At 53.6% G+C, this 27,276-nt stretch overlaps 1 protein-coding gene across 1 annotated transcript in view; it reads right to left on the bottom strand.

Annotated features, from left to right (window-relative positions):
• Nucleotides 1-447: 447 nt before the first annotated feature.
• The window catches only part of ADAMTSL2 (ADAMTS like 2), a 34,514-nt gene continuing 7,685 nt past the window's right edge, over nt 448-27,276 (bottom strand). Inside the window, exons 4-22 of the mRNA XM_063144999.1 lie at nt 26,042-26,166; nt 24,497-24,605; nt 22,581-22,723; nt 21,942-22,017; nt 20,972-21,074; nt 20,297-20,442; nt 20,072-20,195; nt 19,191-19,271; nt 18,247-18,422; nt 16,627-16,969; nt 15,575-15,950; nt 10,706-10,809; nt 9,881-10,007; nt 8,428-8,641; nt 6,222-6,377; nt 3,845-4,015; nt 3,563-3,739; nt 1,934-2,078; nt 448-622 (exon numbers count right to left, since the gene is read on the bottom strand). Of these exons, the coding sequence (XP_063001069.1) occupies nt 504-622; nt 1,934-2,078; nt 3,563-3,739; nt 3,845-4,015; nt 6,222-6,377; nt 8,428-8,641; nt 9,881-10,007; nt 10,706-10,809; nt 15,575-15,950; nt 16,627-16,969; nt 18,247-18,422; nt 19,191-19,271; nt 20,072-20,195; nt 20,297-20,442; nt 20,972-21,074; nt 21,942-22,017; nt 22,581-22,723; nt 24,497-24,605; nt 26,042-26,166 (3,015 nt within the window). The 3' untranslated portion in view covers nt 448-503. The remainder of the gene's footprint in view (nt 623-1,933; nt 2,079-3,562; nt 3,740-3,844; nt 4,016-6,221; nt 6,378-8,427; nt 8,642-9,880; nt 10,008-10,705; nt 10,810-15,574; nt 15,951-16,626; nt 16,970-18,246; nt 18,423-19,190; nt 19,272-20,071; nt 20,196-20,296; nt 20,443-20,971; nt 21,075-21,941; nt 22,018-22,580; nt 22,724-24,496; nt 24,606-26,041; nt 26,167-27,276) is intronic.

Genomic DNA, 27,276 nt, shown 5'->3' on the forward strand with positions numbered 1-27,276 from the left:
TTTCTTCTCAGCCTCGCCAGAGGGAGGATGTTCAACAGATGCCAATGAGGCAGGTCGGGAAGGCTGTGGATGCAGACTAGGAGGGAGAAAGAGCGTGTGCAGGATTTACTCCGGGGGCAGGAACAGTCAAGAATGAAAGGTGCAATTCTATTCAAATCTTGCTTTTAAAAAAACAACCAAAACAGGTGGGGGGGAAGGAAGTTCAAAGCCCACCCAGCCTTTGGAAATGAACACTAAAGGCCTCTCCAAGGCTCTATGTACACAACTTTTCTCTGTGAGTAGCAGGGCCCATTGACCGGTAGCGTCTGCGTTGGGGCCAACGATGTGGCCATGACCCTCCGCCCCAGTGCAGGAGTGGGGGGAGAAGTGAGCGAGACCTTATCTTGGAAGGACAGGGTCTCTGCCCCCTCGCTCTCTGTGGCACGGCGGCAGGCGAGGGCGGTCCTGGTCTCCCTGCGGGTGGCTCATCGGAATGGCGGCTCCCTCACCCCTCCGGTCCCCTGTTAGGAGCGGGGTGCTCTGCAGGAGCGGCAGCAGGCCTTGCTGTAGTACCAGTGGCTGCAGAGGTTGACCTTGATGGCCAGCACACAGTTGGTCCCTGCTTGGTCCTGACAGCTGTCATCTGCCGGGCCGGGGAGAAAGAAAGAAAGAGAGAGAGAGAGGGGGGGGCAGAGTGAGATGTCAGGGATCTTCCCCGCTGGTTTCCCCAGGACTCCATCCGGTCTAGCAGGCCCTGGGGGAGCTCCTAGAACACACCCTTGGCAGCCCAACCTCCTGCCCTAATCCATACTCGGCTTGGGGGCAAGGAGGGAAGGTGGCACACTTGCTGAGGACAGGAGGGGCTGGCAAAATCCTGCCTGCCAAAACCTGCCCATGAGAACAGCAACATTTCTTGCCCGTGGGTGGGTGGGTGGGATCTCTGCCCATTTCTATGTGGTCACGCAATCATATGAATTGCGAATTTTGAAATGAATTTAAGGTTCTTCCTTGGGTTGGGACGTACGGATCGTGTTGAATCCCTTCCCATCTGTGTTTTGCAGATTATCTGCCCTCTTTTGCTCCATGGATAGAATCAGGGTGTTTAGATGAGAAATCCGTCCCTTTGCAAATGCACACGTATGTCAATGCACACTTGCCCCAGCGCACATTTGCACAGACCCCCACCCAAAGGCTGCACGTCCGCAGAATCCGTATGACTTGGGAAAAGCCGTGGGGTGGGGCGGATTCATAGAAGTCTGAACTCATTGGAAGCTGTGGCTGATTTCTCTGACGTCCCTATTTTGGGGCAAAACATTGCGGGAGTTTAGAGCAATCTAAAAGAATGCCAAAATGTTTGGGGGAGGGGTCTCCGCCCTAGCAGTGAAAGGGGAAACTCCCCTCATCAGGCAAAAAACAGACTATTTCCCCTGCCCCCATTCTTGGAAAATAGCTCAATTTATCCTGAGCTCTATTCTGACCCGGATCAGGCCTGACCCGACGTCCCCGGGGGAACAAGAGTGCCTGCCCCCGCCCCCTGCCCTCTTTTGCCTCCTTGAGTGCCAGGGGCCACATTTCAGGGGTGGGCGGGGCCAAAGGCAGAAGGGGCGAGCATGGTGGGGGCAATACGCCAGTCCCCTCCGGTTTTAATGCTCTTCCTGCCAGGAACTGCAGCCTTTGGAGCGGCATTTCAACCCTTTAGGATAGGTGGGGGGAAACTGCAGAAACTCTGGGGATGGGGGGCAAATGGTAACCCAAGGCGCCTGGGGTTCCACACCCCTGACCTACAGCAGCAGAAACGTTTCCCTCCCAGGAGCTCCCCAGGAAGGCGCCGTCCCAGCCAGACGGGGCAGAGGAGGTCTCTGGGGCACATCGTCGCTCCCTGGAGTTGGTTGAGCTCCCGCCAGGCGTGCACAAGAGGCCCAGGCCACGCGCGCTACGTCTCCCTCCCACTGACCTGGCGGCTCGGTTGGGCAGGGCTGTAGGTCGCAGGTCTGTTTCCCCACAGGCTTGACGAGCGGGTCGCAGCCCCGGATCAGGTCCTTCCCCTGGTAACACTTGACGTCCCTCATCCTCACCCCGATGCCGCAAGTCTTCGTACACTGCACGTGAAAAAGAGGGGAGGGCATTAGCGAGGAGAACAGGCGAGCCGAGGGGTCACGGAGCTGCGGGTGCAGTGGGACAGTTGCCTGCTGGGACCCAGGAGCGCAGCCGACCGCCTACCCGCCCGTCTGGAGGGAGGGACGGGGAGCCTCCTATTTCTGGGCTTTCCCCACAAGCAGTAAAGAAGAGGGCCTGGAATTCTGTATGACGACACAGGTCAAAACCACCCAGAATTTCCTGGGTTTGGCATGTTAACATTTTAGTTTTAGGGTTGTTATTTATTTCTCTTCGTTCCATTTGTTTTTATGGCACAGAGATAGAAATCTTCCACAACGGTTCAGCCTGTCAGGTCCTTCCACCCCAGAGGCTGCTGGCTGGCACCGGACGGACAGTGCAAGATGTGCACCCAGCCCTCGCACAGAGCCCCCCCTCCTCTCAGCTGAGCGCAGACTGAACTCTCCTTCGCCCCGGGTTCTGGCCCGGCCAGGCGGCTGCCGCAGCTGCTAAACCAGCCGAGGCTTCGCTTCGTCGCGAACGACGGCCAGGAACTGATTAGGCCCAGCAGCGGCCTGTGCCAAGGTGAACCTTTCACTCTGCTAGCGGCTGGGGCAGGACGAGCCGGCCAAGATGTAATTGGAGCTGGCTGTGTTTTTCTGGAGAGGGGGGGCTTTTCTTCTCCCGCAGCCCTGCAAGGATAGTGCACGGCAGAGCAGGGGGGGGGCAGAGGGACCCTGAAGGGGACGGGTCCATCGGTTGCCAGGGAGCAGCGCTGTCAACTTTGAGCAAATCGATCTGGGAGGGCCCGGGCTGCATTTTCGGGGGGCTGTCGAGGGACGGCCTCCCGTCGTCCGGTTCTGGTGGGTGGTGGCTATTAAAGCCGGCCCATCTTGTGGACTCGGGCGGGCAGCACCGTCTTGTCAAGCGGAAAGCCTTTGGGGCCACCTTCAATATCTTGAAAAAGCACTTGCAGGCCTCTTATGTTAATGGGCAAAGGCACCCGTATCCATTCTTCAGGGAGCGAAGGCACAAGACCCTCATGGAACCGGCCCTTGGATTTCCAGAGTTCGGGTCTGCCTGTTGCAGCAGCAGCAATGGCAGAGGGCTGTGTGGCTCGAGCGTGGGTCAGAATTAACGTGGCCATCTTTGAGGTGCCACAAGATGCTTCAATCGATTGACCGTCTGGCCGATCGACTGGCACTTCGTTGCTGCTATTCAAACCCATTTGCATTGTGCTTGTGAAGAATTGCAATGGGTACCTCAGGATTCATTTTCATTCAGCCTCGCAGTAACCCTGTGAGGAGGTCAGTGTGATTCCCATTTTACAGATGGCAAACTGAGCTTGTCCACGGCGGCACCCCCTGCCCTCAGCAGGGCTCTCAGAGCCGCTTTGGAGGACGGCTGTTCCCTGCCAATGTAGCCCCCGTGTCCATGCTGTGCTTCCCTGGCCCGGGGGCCCCTGCCCTGGAGAGCACCCAGCCCTCACCTCAGACCACGGGGTCGTGTACCACTTGAAGCAAGGCCGCTCAAAGCAGGTGTTTTCCTCTGTTGGCTTCTTGGTGATGTCACATTCTGCCGGGCTCCGAGTTTTGATTTTCCCATTGACCACCTCCAGGCACAGCACGACCCGCTTCTTCACCCCTCGGCCACACGTGGTGTTGCACTGCCGTGGGTAGGAGCAGCCAGTCAGACCGGGAGCCAGGGGAACCCCCAGGAGGGAGGAATCACCCCTCCAATGCAACACCCCGCCCCAAATGCTCCCCCGTACCCGTTCCCAGTCCTGGGCCAGCCAATGGGCAGGGCAATTCTTGTCCCCGCAGGGGTGGATGGCGAGTGGTTTGGACTCCAGGTTGCACTGCGATTCCGGCACCACACGCCCGTCACTGGTTTTGCAGTAGACGTGCCGGATCACCCGGCCCTGTCCGCAGCCTCCGCTGCACTGAAAGAGAAACAGACAAGAGAAACAGACAAAACTGTATGTTGACAAAACCTTCACAGGATCCCACTCTGGCAGGACCTGGGGCCTGAAAGCCGCTCTCGGGCCGTGCAAACGCCCGCTGCAGCCACGAGACGGACCAGCGTGCTCCCAGGTGGGAGGCCACACAAAACTGGGGGCGTTGTTCCAACTCTAGGCAAAATGTGACCGTGGCCCCTGGCCTTGTGCCTCTCAGCGCTGGAGCCTCTCAGCCAATTCTGCCAAAGGGCAGCTTGGAGCCGTCGGCTCAGCCTCCCAAGATGCTGGGGGTGGCACTGTGTCGTGCAGTTTCCCAGTCGCCTCCCTGGGCACAATCCGCGGCCTTGCTCTCATCTATCTCTGTCAGGGATCCTGCAGGAGAACTGCCTGGCGGATTGTGCCCACTCCTACTCTTCAGCCTCCTGCAGGAAGCTCTGCCCAGCCCCGTTGCTGTGCCAGCGGTGGCGAGCACCTTCCCTCTGTCTGCAGGGGGAGGGGGGAGGGGGGCGCGTGTTCAAACTCCGTCGTTCCCGCGTCCCTTCGTGGGTCGGCTTTCTGGAGCCGGGTTTCTCACAGTTACCAGCCGTCACCATGGAGACCGCTTATTTTTAGCTGATACTGCCGAATTGAAAACCGAGGTAAGAATAGCCCGAGGAGGCGGCCCGCATGTCATGGACACAAACAAGGAGGATTTCACATTAAAAAGCAAGGGGGGGCGGTGTCCTGGGCCCACTCCATTTCTACCTCGCTCATCATCTCCGAGATGTGGAGGTGAGGTCTGGGTGCCTCTCAGGCCTCCGGCCGGCCCGAATTCCGAAGCACGAGAGGATTTCACGGGGCACAACAGTGGAGTTCCCAGCCAGTGCCTGCAGACGCACTGCCTCTCACCGCCTCACACGGGACGCAGGTTTTCGGTTTCAATGGCCTTGCTCTTTCTATGCCCCGAAAACCAGGCTGTTGAAATGGCTGAACACTGCCTCGGTGGCTTTTGGGCAAATAAGGCAGCATCTGCATGTTGATTCGGGAAACTTGTGAAGGCAGCGGCAGAAAGAAGGTGGCCGCCGGAACAGGCGTTCCCTGGCCAAATCCGGGAGGAGCCACCGTGCTGGTGGCTCGCTGGGATTGTTACAAGCCGCCCTGGGCCGAGGGGGAGCCCTGGCCTGATCCAGTGAGCCCGCCGGACGTTTCTAGGCAGAAATGCCAGCTCAGCATCGCCTCACACAGAGTCGGGCTGCCTGGGGTGCCACCAGGCCCGGAGCGCCCACTCCGGCTTCGCGCATTTGACACGCCTCCGTGGGCCGGAGGAGGCCAGCCCAAGTGGGCGCTGCCTCCGTTAGATGACTTCCTCCGACTTCCCCTGCTGGAGCAAAGTCAGCAGGACTCTTCCACCATCTGGCACCATCTTGCGCCATCAAGCAGGGGCGTTTGCACGTGGAGGGTCTCCTCTGAACCGTCGCCAGGAGTTGGGCAAGGGGCAGGGGACGGTGAGCCAAATGACCCCTGGAAAACCCACACGGCCTCCTTCGTGGGGGTAACCTGCCGCCACCTCTCAGCAGCAAATTAAATCAGCAAATTTGCCATTAACAAAGAACAGAGGCGGACGTGTGTCCGTGTCTGGCTTGGAGATGACAGAGCGAGGCATGGAGGGAAAATGCTCTCCTTGGCTAATGGGGCAATTTGCATCTGGACTTCTGCTTGCACCTGGAGAAGTGGGGGGTTCGCTGTGAGCCAAGGAGCATCCGCCAAGCGTGATCCAGCTAAGCAAGGCAGTTGTACCCCATGGGGCGTGAGGCTTGGCCAGGCTGGCTGACCCGGGAGCCTTCAGATCGCAAAAGCAGACGCCCCCACCCCACCCAGACCCGGCCTCCCCCAACCTGGCGCCCTTGGAATGGTTTCTGACTGCAGCCGCCAGCCACCCTGGCCAACGGCTGGGGAAGCACCTGGGGGCTGCCAAGTTTCCTCCACAGCTCCCACCTCTTCTGCTTCGTAAGCGTGCCGCAAACCTGCGCAGTGCGCCATGCCTCCCGTTCCGATGCTGCCTCAGCACCTGGCCCGCCGCCTTAGCCCGCGGGGTCCCCGGGGTCCAACCTGCATTCAGGCCCCCCGGCAGCCCGAGTTTTGGGGACGGTGTGCAAAAACAGAAGGCCTCAAACACAGGGGTGGAAGCAGTGGTGGGGAGGGGATGACTCACCGGCCCCCAGTCGGAGACGGTCCATTGCCGGTCGCAGGGGGCCCCCGTGCAGTTCTTCTCTTCCGGGGGCCTGGCGCTGGCGTCACACAGCCTCTCCTCCTCGGAGCACCGGATGTCTCTGCTCACGATGCTTTTCTCGCCGCACCTGGCTGTACACTGGGGGGGGGGGGGAGGAGAAAGTTGAGTGGGTGGGAGGGAAAGAGCAGCGCCCAGAGGGGCGGCCCCAGCAACAACCCCCAGCCTGTCTGTCCCTGCCTGCCTGCCTGCCTGCCTGCCTGCCTGCCTGCCAGTCTTGGTCACTGGGGAACATGTGCGGGAGGGACGCTGCTGTTGCTTCGCAGGTCCCTGGCCGCCAGCTGGTCGGCTCCTGTGTGAACAGAGTGCTGGCCTAGACGGACCCTCGGCCGGACCCAGCCTCAGGGCTTCTCCCACATTCGGGTGTTTTGTGCTGGTCAGACCAACCTTCCCGCCCCGCCAGCCCCGCGTGCCGACACGTGAGGAAGAGCTGCTGCTCCGTTCGGGTGTTGCCCCGTTCTTGGAAGTGTAACTTGTGTCACTCTGTGGGGGCTGCCTCATTTGCTGCGCTCGCTCCAGTTCTGGTCGCTTCGCCTCAGAACAGTTATTGTGGAACTAGAAGACGTGCAGGAGACAGGGGTGGTGAGGATGAACCGGAACTTGGAGCACCTTTCCCACAAGGGCCTTTTCCGTTTACGAGAATGAGAGAGGGACGGAATAAAAACGGGGAAATTTCCCTGCCTCCCTCCCTCTCTCTCACACACGCAACAGGGGTGTCACCCAGCGAAACTGATTGGCAGTGAGGTCAAACCCTGCAACAGGCTGTGCTGCTCCCTGTGGGACTCATGGCCACATGGTTTTGGAGATCCCCCACCCACCCGGCCCTGACCTCCAGAGCGTAGGGCCAGCCCCGGTTGGAGCCTCTTCTCATGTTCAAGTGATACTTTCAACACAGACCTGAGACGTCTCTGCCGGATGCATGAGCTCAGCAACTGAGTTTGGATTTCTCTTTCAGATCATGCACGGAAGCCAACCGCACAGACAGAGTTTCGAAGGGGCTTGGGCTCGGGATTTCACCAGCCCTGTATATACACATTTGCTCAAAGCAGCTCTGTGGTGACGACAGCAGCAAAGGTCCCACAGCCTGGTACTCCGAGCCGGACACACTGATAGGGCCAGCCGCTGATCATGGGGTGGGGCGTGGAGGGGTGCAGCACTGCTTTTTGGACAGGGAATGGGAAGCAGGGATTCGAAGCCAACTTAGGAAAGCACGGCGGTGGCTGGATCCAAATTAGATTAGTTTTGCTTTTGGAGAGAGGAAGGTCACATCCGGAGAGGAGGGTCTTGTCAGCTCCAGCGATCTGTCCCTGACACCTACTGCATTCTAGAGCACCAGCCACTTGGCACTCTGCCCAAGCCCAGTTCCACACACACAGGAGACGATGCGCCTCTAGCGCCAAAGTGTGTGGGCCGGGCTGGGGAGCCTGTGAAAGTCCGGAGCACACTAGGGAGGGGAGACAGCGTGGCAGCACAAGAGGCACGGCAGGTATGAACCAAAAGCGTGCCAGGCATCCTGCAGGGGTGGCTGATCTCGGCACCCCTGGTTGCCTGTCCGTGGCCCAGCAAACGGCTGGCCACAGAGGCTCAGCTCAGTTGGGCCAAGAAACGGCCGCTTCGAGGGCATGACATAGGAAGGTCGCGCTGCGAGGGGCATTTGGTGTCAGGAGGACGGCTCTGATGCACAAGCAGTATGAAGTGGCTGCCGTGCCGGGTGTGTGCAGGACGCCCTTGGAGCAGGGGCCATTGCTCGGGTGCATGAACTTGTCTCCGGCAGCGTCTCCGGGCAGGGCTGGGAAGGAACCCTGACCCTCTGGAGAGCCACTGCTGCTGCCAGTCCATATTGACAACGTTGGACTAGGAGGACCAGGGCGGGTCTGGCTCCGGATGAGGTCACTTCTCCTGTTCTAATATAGACACTTTTACTTCCTAGAGAGCCCCATGAAACACAGCAGGACTTACGTCAACGTTCACAGGCTGCCCACCCAGATGGGAACGCTACGCATCAGCCCAGATGTGAAGCACAGCCCTGGGCAGAGCGACCCTTGGCGTGATGGGAACTGTGCCCAGTAAAAGCGGTGGGGGTCAGAATGCAGGGGTGGGTGCCAGTCGTTGGTCTCGGCTGTGGACTTACCTCTGACCACTCAGACATCTCCCAGTGCGGGCCACACACCGGGTTTTTGCAGACCTTCCGTTCTTCGGGCCGTGTGATGTCGGCAGATTCGCAGAGATCGCTGTAGACGGAGCTGTCGAATCCGGGCGAGATCATCTTCCAGCACCGGACAATGCGGAACTGGTGGCCCTCCCCACAGGTCCGTGAACATTCGCTCCAGCTGCTGGTCTCCCACCTGCCAAACAGTCAGCAAATCAGCCTGGCAGCGGGAGACAGGCGAGAGAGCGGCAGGACCCCCGTGGCAGCCCGAACGCAAGGAGAGCCATGTTGGGGCAGACCAAAGGAGACATGATAGCACACTTCAAATACTTAAAATGCTGTCACACAGAGGAGGGCCAGGATCTCTTCTCGATCCTCCCAGAGTGCAGGACACAGAATAATGGACTCAAGTTAAAGGAAGCCAGATTCCAGCTGGACATCAGGAAAAACTTCCTGACTGTTAGAGCAGTACGATAATGAAATCAGGGAGGTTGTGGGCTCTCCCACACTAGAGGCCTTCAAGAGGCAGCTGGATAGCCATCTGTCAGGGATGCTTTCGGGTGGATTCCTGCATTGAGCAAGGGGGTTGGACTTGACGGCCTTGTAGGCCCCTTCCAACTCTGCTATTCTCTGATTCTATGAAAGGCCCATCTCATCCAGCACTCTGCCACGGGACGTTGGTTCAGCGATGCTCTGCCGCCCACATTCCCCAGCAACTGGGGTTCATGGGCCTCCCGCCTCTGATGCTGGAGGCAGCATAGATCCATCAGGATGAGTACCCTTCTCTGCTCCATGAATGGGTCCAACCCCCTTTTCAAGCCATCCCAATTGGTGGCCATCAGTACATCTTGTGGAAGTCTATTCCATAGTTTAACTCCGTGCTGTGTGAAGAAGGAGTCTGGTATTTTCCAGTAAGCTGGGGTTGTGCTGCTCTTCTTTGAGTTTGCTGATTTAAGTTGGATTTTGTCAGCTTAGAATGTTTTATTATATCTTAATAAGCTGCCCAGGGACTTTGACTAGAAGGGTAAGGCAGTATTTACAAATCAATCAATCAATACACAAATGCCCTTTTTTTTGGAATTATGAGGATATATTCCTACCGGCTATAGGGCAGCTCATAAATTGAATAAATAACAACAGCAGGGCCCACCCACCCACCCACCCTCCTTTCATGGTCTTCCTTCCCAGGACTCCTCCTCCTTCTTGAGGCAGACAAGGGGTTTGGAAACCAGGTCTGCATTTTGCTCCTCTCTGAAACACAGGGAAGAAAGACCAAAAAATGCATTGTGGCTGCAGAGATGTCATGGCATGAGAAAGAAGACCTCTGGTCATTCGCTAGCCATCAAGGACACTCAGCCATCCTGCAGTCCTGCTGCCTGCCGTTCTCATCCCTTAATTGCTCCCAAAGTGTGAAGTGTTTCCCCAGAGGTCCTACCTGGGTTGGCACTCCCTCCCTGCGCAGAATTCGTGGACTGGCTCAGGACGGGTCATGGCATCGCAGTACACGTCGTCCACTTCAATCCCATCGTAGCGGATGCACATGGCATAGGTGGACATCACACCTAGGTCGAGAGGGAAGGACACACCGATCAGTCACGTCTCCTGTGCCCAAACACCCACATAAGCCCGACAGCAATCCAGTGGTCCTTGTGTCATCAATTGCAGCCTAATCCGCTTGCTTCTCCCACTACAATGTTGTAAAAACAGGGCTCCTCCACTTGGTCCCTCAGCAAAATATGCGGCCCATTCCTCGGTCGTCTCTCACTAAGACCATGGCAGCGGTCAGCTCCCTGGTCTCCAGGACCTAAGCAGAGCCATGCTGGGCCCCCACTTGGCTCTACATGCTCTTGTCTTGTCACAGTAGCCAAGCACAGGCCCCAACGGGAAGCCCACAGGCAGCACACGAGTGCAAGAGCATGTTCCTGAGCAACAGCTATCAAGAGGCGCACGACTGCTGATCCTGGAGGCAGTAGGGAGCCAGGCACTCCTTACACCAATGGGACACTATTTGGCAAGGGAAATCTGAGTCGCCGTCGCCCTCATCATCATATCTGCTTTTGCTCTTCGTTGGCACTTTTTATATGTACGGTTTCAATATGCGTCATTATTATAATTAGTGTTAAAAACTGACCACCTGCTTTCATGCATGCACACGCAGAGAGAGATCCACACGCAGAGAGAGGCACACCACGCCCTCCACCCAGGCAACGAGGCTTTGGGGCAGCTGCCAGGCACACGCTCCCCCTCCCAGCCCTCGTACCCGTGGTGCAAGTAGAGCTGCAGGGTTCGTGAGAGGAGAGTTTCCACCGGTACATGTCTGCTGGGCTCATGTTTTGGCCCTTTCGGAAGAGCTTCAGCCGGTTCCTAAGGAACAAGGAAGGCAAATTTATGTCAAGCTTTTTTCATGGCTCACATGAAAGATATCAGTAGGGAGGAAACAAAAGATGTTGGTCTCATGGGAGGGGGTTGCTGTGCTTTAAGAAAAAAATAATAATTTGGGGGTGCAATTCTTTCAACTTAAGATTTTGGGATGGTTGGGTTATAATAAAACATACCTGTCCCGATCCCCAAGCAGAATCCCCAGCCCGGTTAGAGGCAGAGCTTCCACTGTCTAGAAATAGAGAGAATGGGATAAAAATACCCAAAAACAGAAACAGTCCAGTTTTTAAAGACAAATATATGGGTGGGTGTGTATCGCAGCGTTCAAGTAGAAGTGTTCACGACGTGCCAAAACCGTCCGTTTCTCATGACGCGAAGCCGCCTGCCACCATGGCCCATTTGTTCAGTAAATGGACACCATTTAAATCCATTCCAAGAAAAGAAGAATGCATTTCTCCACAGAAGGCAGCTCCCAGAAATTGCAGCAAGCGGGTGGGGTGCCAGTGTAACGCAGGTGACCCCATTCTTCTATGTCATGAAGTGGATGACGTCTAATGCCCAGGCTGAGTTAAACACCAGAGAAGCTGCCGGAAAGGGTTTTCGTAGCAGACCAACACCTGACGCTGAAGCACTACTCTGAGTTCCCTCTTCAGAAGCAAGCCCCATTTTTCCCCCCTGTGGGGCTTACTCCCAGGAAAGTGTCCATAGGATCACAGCCTCAGCCAGCCCTTGCCCTCCTGAAATGTGGGTGCTGGAGAACCACTTCTCTTTCTGAACCGATGCAAGTTTTACGAATCCTCGGGACGGTGTCTTCAAACTATTGGCGCATCCAAGCCACCCTTGCGCATTCTGTCCTCAGGCCCAACGTGACTCATGTCATTCCTCACCATAGTCGGGTCAGCTGGCCCTCGATCAGCTGTAGGCACAGAGAAGAGGAGAGGCCTCGGGCACTTTTCGAGCGATGGCAATCTCCTTTTCAGGAAATGGGGTGGAATTTTGTCCAGCCACTGAACAAAAAGTGCTGTGATGCTGTGTGGCTTCACATCATGAAACGGACAACTATTTGCATGTCATGGGCAATTCTACTCCAAGGCTCCAGTGTACATATATAGATGGATAGATAGATTTTGCACTTAATCATATCCCCCTGGTTGCTAGAAACAGAGAGACGAAAGGTGCAGTATCTCCTTGGCATGGAACAGAACGGGATCTGCTGCAGTCGTCTAAGACCCATAAGACATTCCCGGCACCAGGGGCCACATTTCAGGAGTCCTTACTTCCTCCTTCTCCTTGCTTGAAACCATATGACATGGGGCTGGTCCTCAAGAGCATTTCCATCCCATCCCCGAAAGACTTTTGAAAGCCTGGGTGGTGGAGGTCATTTGAGGGTGAAGCAACCTTAAAACACATGGGTTAATGCAGGGGTTGTTTAACCCTCAGATAACCCCTGCTGCCCAGGTTCAGATGACATGGCAAGCACCACCTCAGGCTTGCATGTCCATAATGGCAGCAGCCCGTGGGTTAACTAACCCATGGTGGCCTGTTGTGTAGTCCGAACCAGGTCATTGACAGACAGACAAACAGACAGACAGACAGAGACAGAGAGAAAGGATGGAGTGCCTGCAGCCTTGCTTAACGGTACCCAAGCAAGGGTTGTCAAAAAGAGAACATCCAACCGCAAACATCTTGGGAATGCATCATCACGCAGTTAAGCATCATAATATATTACAGGGCAGTGGTTCTTCTTTAACCTTTAATCCAGCACCACCCACTATGTTTGCATCATCTCTCCAAACAAGGCTACACTATTCTGGTCTGATGTACAGGGCTGTGTGTGTGTATGTGTGTGTTCTCTCCTTTGCTTTTGCTGCTACTACAATGTTATTTTTGTAAGGGGAACTCATCACACACACACACACACACACACACACACACACACACACAGGGTCTCTGTCATTGTAAGTGGATAGAGGAGTTTTGATTGCTGTTGTCCTTTACCCCAAGCAGGTGTGTGTGTGGATTCCTGTTTGATTCTTCATTGCCCTGTGCCACACACACACACACACACACACACACTCACTCACTCACATACATACATATATGGGTCTACTGGGGAAATCAAGTTTCTAAGTTTTTATCCTCAGGGCTGGGCAAGCAGTTTGTCAGAAGTCATTGGAAGAAGTGAGAAGCGGCTGCCGAGGCCATTAAAATCCCAAACACTCCGCCGTTGCCCCCAAGTGTTCTAGCTCACGACCTGGAAGATGCTGTGGGGTTAAGAATCGCTGTTCTAGGGCAAGAGGATATACTGCACCTTTACAGTAAGTCGACATTCGAGACTACGTCCCTGGCTCGGTTCTAACACATCCGGAATTGCTGTGTTGTTGTTTTGAAATGGACACAGAATGCAACTTGGAGGCCACCGGCTGCCTCTGGATTGCCCCAAATGATGGCTCATTGCCATTTCTGGACAGCAGAAGCTCTAGCACCCACCCTTGCCCTGTATTCTGTAGGGGAAAGGACCTGGGTGTTCGTGTCACAAGACTGTTTTCAGGGGACACTGGGGGGATATTTTCGTGCCTTCCTCTTTGGACATCTTTTGTCAGCAAAGATCTTTTCAGGCTGCAATCCTATGCACACTTACCTGGGAGTAAGCCACACTGAAAATGGCAGAACTTACTTCTGAGTAAACATGTATAGGATTTTGCTGCATGAAACATCTTTTGGGGGAGGAGCAGAGCTGTTTAACCTGTTATATAAAGTCCTTAATTGCTTAGTCACATAGTCTAATCAGTGGAGGAATGGTTTAACACGTTTGCATTGCATCCAAATTTCACACTCAACAGTTTTTTGGGATGCTAAAGGAGATAAGAGAACTTACGGCCCTAATAAACAAAAGTCACCACACATTACCTTACATTATATTTCAAGGTGACCTGATTTCATCCCTTATTACTGTCATAAAGTAGATCCCAAAGTACGCTAAAAAAGCTAGAACTCTTCATCCAGAGCCCTGGTGATTAACAGCTCCCCTTCCCAACCAAAGTCTAAGTTCTCTTGAAGTCCCTGAGAGACTGCCTACGCCTACGCAAGCCTGCACATGTCTTAGGATCCTCGGGAGACCCCTTCTTTGGAGACCACCGCCTTCAAAGGCACATTTGGTGAAGGCATGAGGCAGGGCCTTTTCCGTGGCTGCTCCCAGGCAATGAAAATCCCTCCAAGAGAGGCCCGTTCACTCTGGCAGGCAAAGAAGGCTGGATTCAAGAAGGCCTCTGGCGTTTGGGCGTTGTTTTCATTCCCTTGTCATTGTGTTTTTAATTGTTGTTTAATGGATTTGTTCATCTAGTTTTATTTGTTATTGTATGAAAGCTGCCTTGAGTGCTGTTTTCCTCGGTAGAAAGGCGGGGTACAAATCAAATGAGATCAATAAGTAACAAGCTCATTAACCCGCCACTTAGTCGCTCACAGCCCGGAGACTTTGCCCGGTGTCAGCCCTTGGGCCGTCCGAATCCTTGAGGGGAGCCTGCCAGGAGGGCTGGGCTTAGGGGTCCTGTGACTGTGACCTGTGTGGGGATCACTAGCGGAGGGAATTAGGTGGCTGCACATCGGGGGGCAGCCAGAGGGCCGTTGGGGGGCTGCAGGTCGTGTCCCCTGGAAGAGGGAGAGGCGTGTGCCCAGCTCGGTGGACTGAGACTGCTCTCATTGCCGATGAGGCAGTTTCTCTGAAGCAGGCCTCCTCAGCTGGGACACGGACGATCCCAAAAGAAGGTGCTTCACGTCCAGCTAATGGATGAGGTCAGCGTCTCATCAGCTCTACCGGGAGGCCAGGCCAGACATGGACTCATCCCACCGTGCCTCCATTTTTAGCCCAGGCAGACATTCAGCTCTTGTTCCCTGTTTCCACCGTCCTCTACACCGCTGGGATCCCGCCAAGGTGGCGGCCTGGGATCTGCCCCTCTTCTACTCAGGTGGCCAACCATTTTGATGGATCTCCAACAGCAGCCTGGCAGACAGCACCACTTCTCCTCACCCTCCGGAGTCTCCCTGGCAAGAAGAAACTATGCCTGCTCCTTTTCTGCCTGCTGCACTTGAGCATACAGGCAGGAGCAGGGCCAGGGTGGGGGGAAGCCTCCAAACGCACCAAAACACAGGCAGGCTGAGGACGAATGGCCCACTGCACATCAGCAGCTTGCAAAATGATTCAGAGTCTTTGTCGGGCCACGACCTCAGAAAGCAACAACCAAATGACGAGCAAAGGGAAGTAAAAAGTTGCCCCGTGCTCTAAGGCCTGCGTGCTGATCCTGATCTCAACTCCAGGCAGCACTGAAAAGTCTTCCAGACTCTTCTGAAGGCTGGCACGGAAGGGACAATGCACAAGTCTTAAAAAGCAAAACCCCTTTCCTCAGACCAATGGCATTCACGGGGCTGACTCGGGTGCAAGTTCCTTTGATGAAAGCGGGACTTCCTTCTGGCTCAATTCCCACAGAATCGGATGGGAAGCCGAGGTATGGGTGCAGCCTGCACACTGCTCAATGACTGCCCCTAGTGGAACGCGTTCGGTGGGTTGCCTCCCACGCCCCAAATGCTTGCCAGCTCCCTTTGCGAAGGGCTTCTTGCCTTGCCTGTCGGAGGTGCCCACCCACTTACCTTCGGCACGGCCTTCCTGCCCTGGACTAGCGGGGTCGTCGGCCTCATCTGGCTCTCCAGCTACGCCAGAGGAGCGCAGGGGCAAAGGTGCGTCCAGACCGCTTACCTGGCTTTGTGGGTTCTGTTCCCTTGAGAGCTGTTGGCCGAGGCGTTGGCGAAGGGGGTCTCTGACGAGGCATTGAGGTTTTTGTCATGGGTCAGTTCCATGAAAGTGCCGTTGATGGCGTACGTCAGCACCTCGTCGTTATCGTCATACTCCACGTAAAGGCTGTCCATGTGGGACCCCACAGAGTTGATGGGGCTCCTTGGAGAAAAGATGCTGTTTGTGGTCTTGTTCCGGACGGCTTCTTTGGAGTCGGACGTCTTGTCCAAAAGTTTATAGGTGATGGCATTTTCTGAAAGGAATTCTTTAGATGCTACTTGGGAGTCGAATTCTCTCCCATTTCCTTCCACCATGTAATTGGATTTGGTTGCGTTTGAATCTGGAGCAGGAAGCAAAATAGGAAAATCAAAGATAACTGGGAAGTTATAGAAACTGAAACATACATTTGTAAATATTCACAATTTGGCCAAGCAGTTTGGAAAATTTCAAATTAAAGGTCTTTTATACCTCAAGATGTGGCTGTTTTAGAGATGTTTGGTCTGACTTTACTGTTTGGATTGTGTTTTCAGGTATCAGACCTGAAATCTCATCAGCCATCACCGCCAAGTGCTAAGGGCCACTACATGGAAAGCAATTGCAGTTGGAACAAAAATGGGAAATGGCACAGGAGGCCATCTTTGGGGGAGAAGGGCAGCCAAATCTGGGCGCCTCAACATGAGCACACACCACTGCTTTCTCCTAGGGCTAAACACCCAGTGATTTCAACTTCAAACATCCAAATATTCTGAGAGCAGCTGGAGAATATTCAACATGAAAGGAGAACTACTGAAGACAATTTAATTTATCTGTACAAAATAAAGCACAATTTAATATGGAAACAAACATAAAGAATATAAAGCTAGTCAAAGTTCTCCAATATAAATTGCTAAACACAGCTTAAAATTCTGGCCACAACAGTGAATGATGGATATTAATCTGTGTTCCCAGAGTTTCTGTGTTCAGTGGGGAAATCGGCTTTGAGCCCCAGATCTCCTCCTCCTCCTCGTCCTCCTCACCTTCGGTCTGCGCACCCTTCAGGGCTGGATCACACTCATTGGTTTCTGTCTGTCCACAGACTTCATTGGTCTCTTGGAGTTTGCTCAAGTCCAAGTCTTCAGTTGGGTCTTGCCTGCCAAAAACCTGATTCTTCACGTGAATCTTCTCTTTGGAGAGAGTCCCAAAGAAGCTTGCATTGTGCTGAACAAACCCCAAAGGCTCTCCTCCATCCAGCTCTCTGCTTTCTTCGCTCTCTGATTCAGAGAAGGTGTAGTAAATAGGCTGCATGCTTTCGGAGTGTGGCCTCCTCAGAAGGATATACTCGTACGTGATTGATGGGCTCTTACCGTTTTGGTTCCAAACCTGGAGTGGGTGAGTGGGAAGAAATAAGAGCCATGTAGTTATATAAATATTATAGCAGAGCAAAACAGGTCAGGCTTCCAATAGCAGAATGAAACCATGACTACTACAGAACACAGTGAACATGCAAGGCTTTTTATCTGCAAGAAACCCAGGCTAAGAGGAAACTTATTTGGCTCCATCTGTTTCCTAGGCAACATTTATTTATTTATTTATTTATTTATAATAATTAAATACTGCTCCATATCTGAAATACATTCTGGAGTGGTGAACATAGGAATAAAACCATTAAAAGATTTTTTAAAAAGAAGATTAAATAACCAATTCAAATTGATCAATTTAAAAGGAAGTACCAATAAAAAACAGTGACTCATCAGTTGAGGAATGCTGCCTTGAAGAGTTGTTTTCAGGAGGCGTCAGAAACAATTTTATTTATTTATTTATTTATTTATTACATTTTTATACCGCCCAATAGCCGAAGCTCTCTGGGCGGTTCACAAAACAACACAGTGTTGGCACCTGCCTGACCTCCAGGGGGCGTGATTTCCAAAGAGAAGGGGCCACCACACTAAAGGCTCTTTTCCTAGTGGACTCTGATCGGGCATACGTCCATTTGGAGCCACGAGGAGCATGCCTCTGGTGACCTCAAGTTGGTAAGGGAGAAGGTGCGCTCTCAGATATCCTCTCCACCTATTCCTTGTGCCCCCACTTTGCAGCCCAGGCTCTCCAATGCATCCATAGCTGTTAATTGCCTCTGTACCCTGAGTAACTCTTGTCACTGAGCCTACTAACACATTTAAACATTCCAAGAACAAATAAGTCCAGACTTAGCAACCTCCCTCAAAAACCGTATCAAAAATACATCTAAATTTGCATATTTTGTGAGAACACACAATGCATATTTTGAGGGAAACGTGTAAAAAATGTGAACTTTTCTGTGGATTAAAACAACAGCAAAAACCTAATTCATAGATTAATTCAGAAACCAAAAGGAATGGACTTTGGGGACTTTAGAACATGTGAAAGTGATATGGATCAGAAGTAGACTGATTCACTTATCTGTACTTCTTGGGGGGAAGGGACAGAGGTGTGTGTGTGTGTGTGAGAGAGAGAGAGAGAGAGAAAGAGAGAGAGATATTCTCCATTTTAGCAAACTATCAGCAAAACATATAAAATTCAATCAAGGGAAAATATTTGCACCTTCCAGCATTGACCACCTGCCACTAAGTACCCCATCTGCACCATGATATTTAAGCCCTGATTGGTTAGCCCATACTTACCATGATATTTAAGCCCTGATTGGTTGGCCCTTGTGCCACAATGTATTCTATGCCCGTCTCATAAATGTCCATCGGCCTCCTATATTTGAAGATGGTCCCTGCAATGTTGAAGTTTTTGGGGCTGTCTACTCTGAAGTTCCCATTGAAGTAGTAAAAGCCAGCTTCATCTGCAACAGCTGTGGAAGTCAATAAAGAGAGATAAAGACTAGATCCCTCGTGTCTCTCTCAGGTTAATTTCCAGAAAGTGTACAAAAAGCCCCCATAAAGACCCACCAATAGCTGCTACCCTCTAAACCAGGGATAGGGACTTTCAGTCTCAGAGCCCAAACCATTCCTCCTGGGGTTCCCCAGATGTCCCAATTCCTCCCACCACGGATCGCTTGGTGGAGTCCCAACAGTCGTTCCCCCATCCTCAAAGGCTGAGCTGCCTCTCCTAAGGCTTCATTACTGGCAGTAGAAGCTTTGGTCCCGTCCCTCTTTCTTTGGCCCCGCCCACTGCTGGGTTGTGGCCCCTAAGTGCTTCTCCAATGTGGGATTTGTCCCTTGGGCTGAAAGAGGTTCAGTCCCCACCCCCACACGAAACATTGAATGATCCCCTCCCTGCATTGCCACTAGTGATGTTCAACAGCTGATTGGCACAAGCATCAGAAAGCAAGCCAACACTGCAACTTCCATGATGGAGAGGAAGGTTGGAAGTGGTGAAGGAAAATCACACACCAGGTCTAGGAACAGGAGAGATATCAGCAGAAAAAGAGGATCCAGGTAAGAGAGTTGGCCAGGAACCAAATAGGGCATCATGAATCCAAGGAGGCCAAGGTGAGACTGATTCCCACATGCCAATTATGCTGAAATAATCTTTCAAATACACACTTTTATTTGCATAGAAACACAATTTTTAAAACAATCCTGTTCCACTTGCTCATGATCCCAGGCATCATACATACCCAAAACATCCGCAGATTTCTTCCGTTCAACTATTTGGATATCTCTTGCTCCGGCAGGAATGTGAGTCACCAGAGAGTAGCCTGCAGAAAACTGTATTAATGAATGAAAGGGAAACTTTGCAACAGCAACAAGAGCCATAGCTTTCCATATTCAATGTTCTGATCAGCAATATCAACACTTCTAACTCAGGAACAGCCGGCGGATGCTCTCAGGTAGAGGGTTGCTCGTGTGTTGTGAGCAGGCGGCATGGCGAACAAGGGGTGCTGTGGAGCTATTCCCACTTCTCTTCCTTAATGGTTCTATTTTTTTCCTGGTAAGAAAGTGGAAGAGGACATTCCCTGGACCTCCCTAAAAAGCCTCTCCTGGAAGTACCTAGGGCTGGCTAATTGAGGAATCTTTCGTTGACTGGCCATCTGCCCTTTGAAATTTGTTTTTCAGACCAGTAACATCAGCCATTCAGATAATATGTGTGAATTTGTGTGTGGTAGACAGGAAGGAAAACTGTAGCAAGACCTTCCATTCCCTGGGGTGGGTGGGTGTATAGCCCAGAATCACAGAGCATCAAGATCATTTGTCAGTGGTGTCCATGGATGATCAGTCACCTGGGACTTCTGGGACGTCGTGGGCTCTCTCACACTAGAGGCCTTCAAGAGGCAGCTGGACAACCATCTGTCAGGGATGCTTTAAGGTGGACTCCTGCATTGAGCAGGGGGTTGGACTCGATGGCTTTGTGGGCCCCTCCCAACTCTACTATTCTATGATTCTGTGACGTGAGAGGAGGGCTTTGCCCTGGTACCCACAGCTCCATAATGGCCTATCTGGTTCTTGCTTTGGGGTAAAAAACACAGGAACGTAAGAAGGGCACACCCTCCAGCCTTACCAAGGTGTGAGTTCCCCTTTCTGTAACTCCCGGTCACATGGGCACAGCTGCTTCCATTCCCTTGGCAGACGCCACATTTATCCAACGTGTGGGTCGAGAAGAGAACCCCATCACATCCAATGGGCTAGAAACAGTGTGAATAGAGTGTTGAGGGCCAGGAAAGGGGGTGGCCTCAGCAATTTCAAGAAATCTACTGACAATATGGTTGTTATAATGTTTAACAACCTCACATTTTCCAGACACGCAAACCCCTCGGAAATCAGAGTATTTGCAAGATGTCCCATCCCGGGCCAGGACCATGAGCTGCCGTTGACCATCGACAGTTGTGCAATGGAGATCACATGGCTTGCTGGAGATGTGGACATAGTCATCTGAAGAGAGAAGGGCACACAACGCTGACAACATTCGCCACGCACCACAGGGGCTTCTATAGCATCACTCCCCAAATGCCCATCGAGGTGTAGAGGAATTGCACAGGGAAGAAGAAGAAGCAGAAGAAGCAGAAGAAGAAGAAGAAGAAGAAGAAGAAGAAGAAGAAGAAGAAGAAGAAGAAGAAGAAGAAGCAGCAGCAGCTCAAAGTATTTTTCAGTAAAAGGAATAGGGGGGAAATGCCATGCTGAAATTGTTAGTTTCAACTTGAAAACGGAAACTGGTGGATATTGGCTGCCTACTCATTAATCACAATGGTTTGCCTTTTCAAAAGCAGCTGTTTCAGCTGTAAAACACTGCTTTCGGCCAGAGAAAGAGGTGGGTGGCATCCTTTGCAAATCAGACCAAATCTTGTAAAAGAACTGTCTTCCCATAGCAGAGACATTTATTCAGTGCAAAATCTCCTTTCTTTCTTTTAAGAAGGGCCTTGTGTGTTGTCAAAACCACACAAAGAAAGCACTTCTTGTTTACCAGGGTATAGCGGTTTCCAGTGATATGTCCGTCCGTTGTACACATGAGAGTTGAAGGATGAGCACTGCTCCTCCCGGAAGCTCCTGGTGTTCGGGGGGCACAGCTGGAAAAGGAGAGAGAGAGAGAGAGAGAAGCGCAGCCCAGTGAAAAGGGGCAATGTGTTCCAGGCGCCTTTTTCGGCAGTCGGCAGTGACCCTGCACATCCACTGACTGGCTGACAATAAAGAAGAGCCCAGACCCCTGGACAGTTAGGTCAGCCTGCACTATGGCATGGATCCAACAGTTCCATGGTGCGCCAATGACTGCTGCCCACACCCGCAATTCCCCTCCTCCCCCCCAAAACGTTTGGGTGACCCTCGACAAGACACACAGAGCCAACGCTTGGGTGATGGACCTCTGGTCTTGCCCCTCACACAACAGGGGGGCCACGGGAATGGATACCCTCAGCCAGGCAAGGATTCGTAGCCTTCCCATCCTGTACTGCCTTCTACTCCTTTCTTTCACATAGGGGCAAAAAGCACCCACCTCTTTCTGTAATTCTTCTTTCCTAAGCCTGGCTCTGCCTTAATTGTGTGAAAGGGAGAATGAAGGAAAGCTACCCTGCATAAAGAAAATCTGATTTCTGTAACTAGTACAATTAGGTCAGCCTGCATACTCCTCTTTGGTTTCCACAATTCCTCCTCCTCCTCCTCCTCCTAATTAACGAGCTCTGCGTCGCACGTTGCCGTCGCCCACTGGAGACCTGATGGAGGCCTCTGGAGAGAAGCACCAGCCATTGCTGACCTATTTTAAAACCGGCCTCCTCAGCAGTCATACGGGTTAAACCAAAACACTCCCTAGGACACCATAAGGATGCTCGCTGGTGTGAAACTTCCTCCTGCTAAGCTTCTCCCGCTCTCATTGTAAACGCACACACACACACACACACACCCTGATCTCTCTCAACAAAACCACAAGAACATTATCTTACTTGTACTTTGCAGAGCTGGTATCTTTTGGATGTCCCAGTGCATGTTTTGTTAAGAAAGCCTGTCACCGACTTCCTTCTGAAGATAGAAAGAGGAAGGGGAATCATTTAAAGGAAAAACCACAACATCTACGTTGCGCTTTGTCAGTGAAAGTAGTGCCTTAAATGGCTATGCCGAGATTCATCCGTCTGCCATATTTACACGTCTAGCACTTGCCGAATTTTGAAGCCGTGCTTAATTGTCCCACTTCCAATGTTTTTATTCATATATTCCCTCCAGGCACTGCACCGCTGTTCCCCACAGCCACCGCTGGAGACGTTCGGCCCCTGGAGACATTTCCACTCCCTTGCCTTCCCCAGCTGTCCTTTGGCGTGGGACAGAATTTCGCAGCAGTCTGGCCTTCGCAGGAGAGAGCCATCCTGTCCTCCCCCATTGCAAGGTGTCCTGAGGGCGAAACCAGAGCCTCCAGCAGCAGCAGCAGCAGCCACTGGCAGGTGCTGTGACTCCTCTGTATCGACAGCAAGCCAGGCTGTCGCTGAGGAGCTCCGTTTCACCGCTATCCTTACGGTATTGCCTTGACCCGCCTTGGCTTACGCCTCTCCCTTTGGTTCTGGAAGGCTGGCTGAGCAGATGGCGGTTACCTCTGCTGGAGACAGTGCCTCTCCTGGGACTTGACTCCTGCCCCACACGTCCGGGTGCAAGCCGTCCACTTGGTCCACTCTCCCCACCACTGAGCTGTGGTGTCAGCTCCTTCTTCAAGGCTGTTGGACGCTTGTGTGTTCTCCTATTTGCCATTCAGGGAAAATGGTGGCACGGAAGAAAGAGAGGTTTTGAATATGTATTTTGGCAGAGGCGAGAGAAGCCCCTCAGGAGTTTGGATTCAAACCGTGACCTCTCAGGGGGGCTTTTTCTGTTTGGCTCTGGTTTGGGCCCACCAAGGTTGGTTCTGCCTGCCTGCCTTTCCCAAAGCTTTTGACAAAGTGCCCCATGATATTCTGATTAACAAACTAGCTAAAAGTGGGCTAGTTGGATCAACTATTAGGTAGACCCACCGTTGGCTACCGGATCAGACTCAAAGAGCGCTTATCAAGGATACCTTCTCAAACTGGGTGGAGGTAACTAGGGCTCAGTCCTGGGCCCAGTGCTCTTCAACATTTTTATTAATGATTTGGACAAGGAGGTGCAGGGAATGCTTATCAAAACTGCAGATGATACAAAATTGGATGGGATAGCTAATACCCTGGAGGACAGAAACAAGGCTCAAAATGATCTTGAAAGGCTTGAGCGCTGGGCTGAAAACAACAGAATTAAATTTAACAGGGATAAATGCCAAGTTCTACACCTAGAGAAAAGTAACCAAATGCACAGTTACAAGTCAGGGGACACTTGGTTCAGCAATACTACAAGCGAGAAGGATCTTGGAATTGTTGCAGGGCTGCATTCATAGAAGCATAGCTTCCAAATCGTGTGAGGTGCTGGTTCCCCTTTATTTGGTGCTGGTTAGGCCTCATCTTGAGTACTGCATCTAGTTCTGGGTGCCACACTTCAGGATGGATGCAGACAAGCTTGGGGGGGGGGTGTTCAGAGGAGGGCAACCAGGATGTTCAGGGGTCTGGAAACAAAGCCCTATGAAGAGAGACTGAAAGAACTGGGCATGTTTAGCCTGGAGAAGAGAAGATTGAGGGGGAGACATGATAGCACTCTTCAAGGACTTGAAAGGTGGTCACACAGAGGAGGGCCAGGATCTCTTCTCCATCTTCCCAGAGTGCAGGACACGGAACCCAGATTCTGGCTGGACATCAGGAAAAGACTTCCTGACTGTTAGAGCAGTACAACAATGGAACCCATGACCTAGGGAGGTGGTGGGCTCTCCCACCCTAGAGGCCTTCAAGAGGCAGCTGGACAGCCACCTGTCAGGGATGCTTTCAGGTGGATTCCTGCATTGAGCAGGGGGTTGGACTCCGTGGCCTTAGAGGCCCCTTCCAGCTCTACTATTCTAGGATTCTATGAACCACAGTTGAATGGCTGAAGTCAGGAAGACCTCATAGAAGCCGCTGTGAGGTCTTACTGCTGCAAAAGCAAGCACAGAAAGTCTGGGGAGCAGAGGAGGTGCCATTCCCAGCCCTCCCAGCAGAAGGGGAAGACGGCCCAGCGAGACATTGGGGCACCCCATGTCTGGGGCTTGCCACCACAGCCAGGCACAGCTCAGCCTGCTTTGCAGGCACAGTCTGCTCTGCACCCAAAGCTGCCAGTTCCTGTGACCCACTCACCCCCCCACTTGATGAGTTTAGGGAAGGGGATCTCGGCAGAGACCCCGGCAGCCGGGCCTGTGCCGCATCACTATAATCGGGAAGCAGTGACGGTACAAGGAAGGGGGAGGCGTGGCCATGGGCACGTGTCCCTCCCCCACCTCTGGAAGTGCCAGGAAAAGGAAGGTGGGTTGTTTGGGGTTGTATTCTGAATAGTCTGGATAAAACAAGAATTGCCGCCTGTCAGGCATCCAAATGCTGTCCATGGAACATTGACGAACGGGTCCCTCTGTAAAAGGAGCCTTCACCTGTGATCTCGCCAGGACCAGGTTCCCCACGAAGAAGGCCACTGCCAGGGCCCCGCTCAGGGGAGCGCTCATGAAGACGTGGTCACTGCTCCACTTGGCGATCGGCATCCTAACAAAGCAAGAGGCAAAGCACAAACTTTCCACAGAGGCTGTGCAGGGAGGTGCTCTGCAGGTTGGAGCCAGGGAAGCAGCCCAGAGGGCGCCTCCCCCCAAGCCCCACTGAGGCATCTCGGGGGGTCGGGTTGGGGCTCACTTTCAGGTTTCCGGGGGAGAAATCTGCCTTAGAAGCAGTGCAAACGAACAACTGCACCCAGCACAGCGGAAGCCCCTTCGGCTGTGCTGCCAGTGATGGCTGCTGCTGCCCTTGGCCGGGTGTTCAGACAGCGCTGTGATCAAAGTACTGCAATGCATGAGCCCTGGCTGTGCAGAAATGAATGTTTGGCAGGAAAGCTACAATCCTAAACACTCTTGATCATCAGCAGTAAGTCTCCTTGAACGTGGTGGGGCTTCCTTTTGAGGAAACCTGCTCTGTCAAAGTCCAGGTTTGATTGCTATGGGTGGCGGACTGAGCTGCTAACTGTCCCAGAGATTCAGCCAGGCTCAGGAGCAAAGGCCAGGCACGCCACGGTCTAGGGAAGAGCAGGGCTATCGGGGGACTTCAAGGCAGGGATCTGGTGTACAGGCCTCTGTCCAACCCTTTGTGCCTAGTGCAGGAGGGTCTGAGCCTCCGGAGTACAGCTGCTGCAGAAATGCCGTAGTCATGAGGAGAGTTACTCCTGAGTATCTCTTTACACACAAGGAGCCCTTATTCCTCAGGCAGGCATTTCTGCATCTGGCCAAGCCGGCACCTGTAGGTACCTGCACTCCCTGGGGCTGGGGTGGGTGGGCACTGGACGGCTGCCTCTGGGTTCAAGAGGGGGCTGCTCCCCTTCTTGTGAGGGGTCAGCTCAACAGGGCCAAGACCCTCCTGGTCTGCCCGAAGGCCTGCCGATGTTCCGCTTGAAAGAGAGAGAGAGACCAAGTCTTCTGCCAAGGAAGAGGGGATAGACAGTGAAATACAGATTTACGCCAAACAGGGACGGGGCTTGGATCCGGCCCTCCCTGCCCGCTCCCCTGCCTTCACCTCCATTGAGGTGGGAAGTGGGCAACCGCTGTGTGGCCAGCCAGCCCTTGGGGTGCCCCACATTCACAGCCACCTTGGATCCTGGCCTCCTCCGTGTTGCCGCACGTGAGCAAGGTGCCCGCTTCCTCGGAAAAGCCAGGCTCCAAGCAAGAGGGAGGCCCGTCCCCCCTCCCAAGCTCCCCAACCCCCCTCTCTGGTTTTGGCTGGCTGGAGCGAGAATTTCCTGAAAGGCTGCTCATCTCTGGCGCTCACTCACCGCCAGGCGTGGAGAGGCTACATTTTCCAAACTGAAATGGATTATTAGATTAATCCTGCACAAATTCCCTTCTCCTTCCCCCTCCCAGACAGTGTCTGCATAGCTGCCTGGTGTCTGATTCCAGCCAGGCTGAGGGAGAGCGGTTGGCCTGCGGACAAGGGTGCACCCGGCCCTCGTGGCAGGCCAGGGAGTGGGGTGCTGGGGCCTGGGGGAGCCCTTCTGGGGCCCCATGTGGATGGCACAGAGGGGCTGAGGGCCGGCGCTGGGCTCCTCCAGCCAGAGCACCACGCCCTGTAAGGGGCAGTGCTCCAGTGTGGGCCACGTCCCCCACGGGAGCCTTTGGTGTTCTCCATCGAAGGCGCCCAAAAGGGGGTGCACTGGTTCCGGTGGGCATCAGGAGCTCAATGCGCTGAGCTTTGCATGTGGAAGCCCCCTGGTTCGATTCCCGTTAGCACTGCCTGGCAGGGCAAGGAAGGATCCCCGCCTGAAGCCCTGGCTGAAGAGCTGCTGTGGTCACCAGGCCAGTTGGACAGCACCAGACTAGGTGGACCCAGGGCCCCGTCTGAGGTGACTTCCTGGGCCCCCGTGCATCTCACCCCCAAGCTCTCTGGAGCTGCCACTCCGGGTTCCGAAACCCACCCTCCTCCATCACAGAGATGTCCACCCTTCTCCCTCGAGTTCTGCCAAGTAGGCTGAGGGGTCGCAACTCTAACCGGGTCAGTGGACCTCCTTGACCGGTTCCTCCTTGCAGGGGCTAGAGGGCCGCATGGGAGCCCTCTCCCCCCTCCACCCCAGGCAGAGGCCTGACTGTCCTGGGCGAACTCACAGGCTAAGGGCAGAGATGACCCCTCCCCGCCCCATTGGCCTCTCACTGGCAGGCTTGGGAACGTGCACTTGCCAAGGGAGGCTGCAGCGCTGCTGCCCTCCATTGCCATCTGACCGCCTGGCCAGATGCTTCGGGACGCTCAGCTCTGTGGCCGGCCAGAGCTCTCCCCGCTACTCTTTCACCAGCCGCGGCATAGGGAGAGCTGCCTCTGGATGTGGACGCTGCAAGCCACCCACAGGACCCTTCTGGGTGGATTTGCCTGCCCCCTTTTCAAAGCGATGACCTGAACAAAAGGCCACCGCTGAGTAGAAGACCATGGGCTTCACGGGCGGAAGGCAACAGGTTCAACCCTGCCTGGGACGGTGGGCACTGAAGGAATCACAGATGGCGTGGCTTCAGAAGGCCCTCTGTGGTCTACCTGGGCCACTGGAAAGCTGTGGCCGCTCGGAATAGGCCACAACGTTCTAGAGCCAGGGCGGGTGGCGTGGTGGGGTGGGGCACCTTCCTAGGGCCCAGGCCATAGCAGGCCCACTGGCAAGAGCCCTCAAAGGGAGCTCCGGGAGCGGCTGTGGCTC

This window comes from Elgaria multicarinata, chromosome 19 (genome assembly GCF_023053635.1).
Source record: "Elgaria multicarinata webbii isolate HBS135686 ecotype San Diego chromosome 19, rElgMul1.1.pri, whole genome shotgun sequence".
Lineage (NCBI taxonomy): Eukaryota > Metazoa > Chordata > Lepidosauria > Squamata > Anguidae > Elgaria > Elgaria multicarinata.